We start from the raw sequence: 4178 nt of genomic DNA on the forward strand, positions 1-4178 counted from the left end.
GGCTGGTCTGGGCGCTGTGGGTCTGCTGTGGGGGAAGGACCCAGCTCCCACAGCCTCAAAACACGAGTGGGATGAAGAACATCTCGGTTCTTGGCTAACCCTGCTCCTCAGCACAGGCTGGGCCCCTGCTCAGGCCACAGAGCAGGCAGGGCACGTGGCAGCATTTTTGGGGTCCAAGACTGAGACCCTGTGCTCACAGCAGAAGCTCCCAGGGAGGCTCGCAGGAGCTCAGCGGGGCTGCATGGCCCATCTCCATCCTCTTCCACCCCAGGAGCAGAGCAAAGGGAGAAGCAGTACCGAGCCCATCCGGGATTTGGGGATCGCCGTGGCGGGGTCATCAGTGCCCGCACGTATTTCTACGCTGATGAGGCCAAGTGCGACCAGCACATGGAGACTTTCCTCCGCTGCATCGATGCCTCAAGTAAGTGCTCCACATGCCCTGCACAGCCCCACTGTGCCTGGGGACTGCAGGGACCCTGCAATCCTCCACCATATCCCGAGCACCCCCCTCCCACCCAAGCACCCTGCCGCTCGGGCCAGCTCTGTCCTTGTGGCTCCATCCAGGTGGCAGCTCGGAGGACGGCTTCTCGGCCATCAAGCTGACAGCGCTGGGCAGACCTCAGTTCCTGGTGAGTGCCAGGCTGTCACCAGGGCCGTGGATGATGCCCCTGGGGGGGGCAGGTCCTTTGGGGTTTCCAGGCTTGCTGCAGCAGCATCTCTGTAGATGGCAGAGAGGAGTGGGCACCACCGGGCTGTCCCCTGTGTGCCTGCGACCACCCTGGAGACCCTGCCTCAACTTCTGGGGATACATGAAGAGCCCAGAAGTTTAGAGGTCCCAACGTGAGGGCATGGGGGGGCTGTACTGCCAGGCTCGGTCCTGGCTTGGCCAAGGTTCCCTGCTGTAGGCTCAAGGTCTGCCTCAGGCTGGGCACGATCCTGCAAAACCTCCACTGCAGGAGGCCCCGAGCCAGCTGGGCTCCAGCCCAGGTATCTCACCTCGAGCGCTCTCCCCGTAGCTGCAGTTCTCAGAGGTGCTGGTGAAGTGGCGGAGGTTCTTCCACCAAATGGCCGCAGAGCAGGGCCAGGCTGGGCGTGCAGCGCTGGAGATGAAGCTGGAGGTGGAGAAGCTGACGGTGAGGGGGTTGATGTCTGAGGGAGGAGGCTGCGGTGCCAGGGAGGTGCTGCTGGAGGTGACCAGTGGCTTTGGGGATCCTGGAGCAGCCCTGACCTGTGACACCTCTGAGCTTGGAGCAGCGAGGCCCCGTGGCACTGACACCCTTTTTGGTGGCAGGAGGCCCTGGCCAACCTCGGCATCGCAACCAAGGCAGAGAGCCAGCACTGGTTCACAGGCGAGAACCTGGGTGTGAGCGGGTAAGCTGCCGGTGACCTGGGGGGTGCCACGGGATGGGGACACTGGGGGACCTTGTGCCTGTTCCCAGCAGCAAGGAGAGGTCCCCAAAGGGCCAGCACCAGCTCCACACAGTGACCAAGCAGAGAGGAGGTTTGGGTGGAAGGGACGAGATGGGTCAGGGTGGCACGTGCTGTGCACTGGCTTGCTGGTGGGGGTCAGGAGCTGGTAGAACCCCCCCTGCCCCTGCAAGACACCAGTACAGACTTGGCTCTCTGCTCCCAGCACCGTGGACCTGCTGGACTGGAACAGCCTGATTGACAGCCGCACCAAGCTCTCCAAGCTGCTGCTTGTCCCCAACATGCAGGTGGGTACCCATCTCTGCCACCCCTGGAGTGGCCCCATCCCCTGTTCTCATCCCCTGCTGCTGCTCCCAGGTTAGGACTCATCCCTCTGCGTCGTTTACCTCCTCCCCACCTTTGGCCACCAACACGTGCCTCCCTGGTGCGGGTTTCTCCTGCGGGCAGGGCTGGCCACCAGCAGGCAGGGTGCCACAGACTGTTCTCCTTTCAGACTGGGCAGCTGGAGCCTCTGCTCTCGCGCTTCACCGAGGAGGAGGACCTGCAGATGAAGCGGATGCTGCAGCGGATGGACGTCCTTGCCAAGGTCTGGGGGTGCCAGGGCTGGGGGTGCTGGGTTGCAGGCATGGCAGGGCACCCCGTCAGCCCAACCCCCCCGTCACGCCCCCCCTGCAGACAGCCACAGAGAAGCACCCCCTGCAGAGAGCCACAGAGAAGGGTGTAAGGCTGATGGTGGATGCGGAGCAGAGCTACTTCCAGCCAGCGATCAGCCGCCTCACCCTGGAGATGCAGCGCCGCTTCAACAGGGACCGGGCCATCATCTTCAACACCTACCAGTGCTACCTGAAGGTGAGGTCCAGCAGGAGGCCAGGCAGGAAGGACCTGCGGGAGCTCGGCTCCCCAAGCTGTGGCAATGCGATGGCACGACTCTAGAGCTGGCTGGCTGGAGGTGTGGGGTGGAGGTGGCACCCATGGGATGACCCCATGCCATTGCTTCCATCTGGCCCCAGGAGGCTTACGACAATGTGACGGTGGATGTGGAGCTGTCACGCCGGGAGGGCTGGCACTTTGGCGCCAAGCTGGTCCGTGGCGCTTACATGGAGCAGGAGCGGGAGAGGGCAGCCCAGATTGGCTATGAGGATCCCATCAACCCCACGTACGAGAAGACCAACGAGATGTACCACAGGTAGGGTACAGCCCCAGCCCTGCTCCTCCCTCCCACCCCACTGGGCACCAGCTGGGGCGGCCTTGCCATGCAGCCCCGTGCTGTCCTACAGGTGCCTGAACTATATCCTGGAGGAGATCAAGCACAGCTGGAAAGCCAATGTGATGGTGGCATCGCACAATGAGGACACGGTGAAGTTCACCCTGCGCAGGTGAGTGCTGGGGAGGCAGCATGGCATGGCAGGGAGTGGGGCCCAGCAGAGCTGCAGTGCGATGTGCTGGGGCTTGTCAGCTCTCCTGCGCTCCCCCGGTGGGATCCCAGCTCCCTTCTGGTGCTCAGGGCTTCACTTGGGGCTTGGAGCATGGTAGTCCACCGTGGCTGCAGAGCTGGCCCCACGGCCCAGCCCAGGGGCTGTTTTTAAAACCAAATCCCTCAAGCCCTTGCATCCCAGCATCCACCTGGGATGGGGCCGGTGCTGCGCACTTGTACCTGGAGATGATCCCCGCTCCTCTGGTGGGACGCACTGCCCCTGCGCGCTCCGCTGCCTCTGCTTTTCCCTAATGATGAGGCTTGGCTTGCAGGATGATGGAGCTGGGGATCCATCCCTCAGAGAAGAAGGTGTACTTCGGGCAGCTGCTGGGCATGTGTGACCAGATCACCTTCCCCCTGGGTGAGTGCTGGGGGCGGGGGGACCGGGCAGATGTGCTCCTGCCCCACCGTGACCCTGGGAGTCTCCCCGAGCTGTGGGGCCTGAAGGAGGGATGGAGCCGGGCTGTGGGTCTGTCGGAGGGCAGGACTGGCTGTGGACAGGGCCTTGTGGCCTCTTCCCCAGCTGTGATCCCCACGTGGGGTTTGGGGAAGATGATGGAGATGAGGATGGAGATGGAGAATCGTGTCTGTCTCCTGGAGGTCCCATGAGACCGCAATGGCTGGGCAGGGAGATTCCCGCTTTGGACTATGAGCTGAGATCAGGGTTATCCTAGATGGGGCAGAGACGGGTCCTGGCAGCCAGCAAAGCCCTCCTGCACCTCCTTAGTCTGGGAGCGTCGCTCTGCTTTGCTGGGAGTGCATGCCCAGTCCCGGGCTCTCCGCTAGCAGGGTGGCAATGGGCTCCTGGGTGACCTTGTCCGCTCCTCTGCCACTGGCCCCGGCAGCGGAGCGGAGCTCCCAGGGGCCCAGAGAGAGGAACGTGCCACAGTCCAGGTAGCCCAGCTCAGGTCAGGGACCGATCCCTCTGCCCGCACCGGTGTCTGGAGCGGAAACCCGAGGCCAGGCAAGCCGCGGGAGGCAGACCGGGCAGTTGTCCAGCGTGGATGCTGCTCTGTCCTGGAGTTCCCCTTGCGAGCGGGGTTTGGCTGCTTGTCTGCAGCCTCCTCTGGTCATGCTGGAAAAATGTGTTAACTTGATGTTTCTGGTTGAACGCTTCTTGAATTGGCCCAGCCCTGGCTGCCGACATTCCCAGGGCTCCCAGTGACCTCGGCCCGCTCCCCCCTGCGCGTTCCCAAGCTCCCCATGCTGAGCCGGGGGAGGGGTGCTCCGCTGCTCCCCCCACCCAGGCCGCTCCCAAGCTCCCCCTTCCCAGTGC

The 4178-nt window shown here is 63.6% G+C and overlaps 1 protein-coding gene across 3 annotated transcripts in view; it reads left to right on the forward strand.

The window, feature by feature from the left end:
• LOC104129948 (proline dehydrogenase 1, mitochondrial) overlaps positions 1 to 4178 on the forward strand; it is a 15122-nt gene that overhangs the window by 2835 nt on the left and 8109 nt on the right. For 2 of the 3 annotated variants that reach the window (XR_004842521.1, XM_035898340.1), the window contains exons 1-10: positions 28 to 421; positions 565 to 629; positions 1017 to 1133; positions 1292 to 1371; positions 1634 to 1715; positions 1922 to 2014; positions 2131 to 2277; positions 2439 to 2614; positions 2706 to 2804; positions 3175 to 3263. Coding sequence is in view for 2 of the 3 variants with exons in the window: in XM_035898340.1 (XP_035754233.1) it covers positions 388 to 421; positions 565 to 629; positions 1017 to 1133; positions 1292 to 1371; positions 1634 to 1715; positions 1922 to 2014; positions 2131 to 2277; positions 2439 to 2614; positions 2706 to 2804; positions 3175 to 3263 (982 nt within the window). In the remaining variant the exon portion in view is untranslated. Of the gene's footprint in view, positions 1 to 27; positions 422 to 564; positions 630 to 1016; positions 1134 to 1291; positions 1372 to 1633; positions 1716 to 1921; positions 2015 to 2130; positions 2278 to 2438; positions 2615 to 2705; positions 2805 to 3174; positions 3264 to 4178 lie in introns of those variants that run through there. The other variant, XM_035898341.1, reaches the window with a different exon arrangement.

Source organism: Egretta garzetta, unplaced genomic scaffold (genome assembly GCF_000687185.1).
Source record: "Egretta garzetta isolate BGI_Z169 unplaced genomic scaffold, ASM68718v1 scaffold7, whole genome shotgun sequence".
Lineage (NCBI taxonomy): Eukaryota > Metazoa > Chordata > Aves > Pelecaniformes > Ardeidae > Egretta > Egretta garzetta.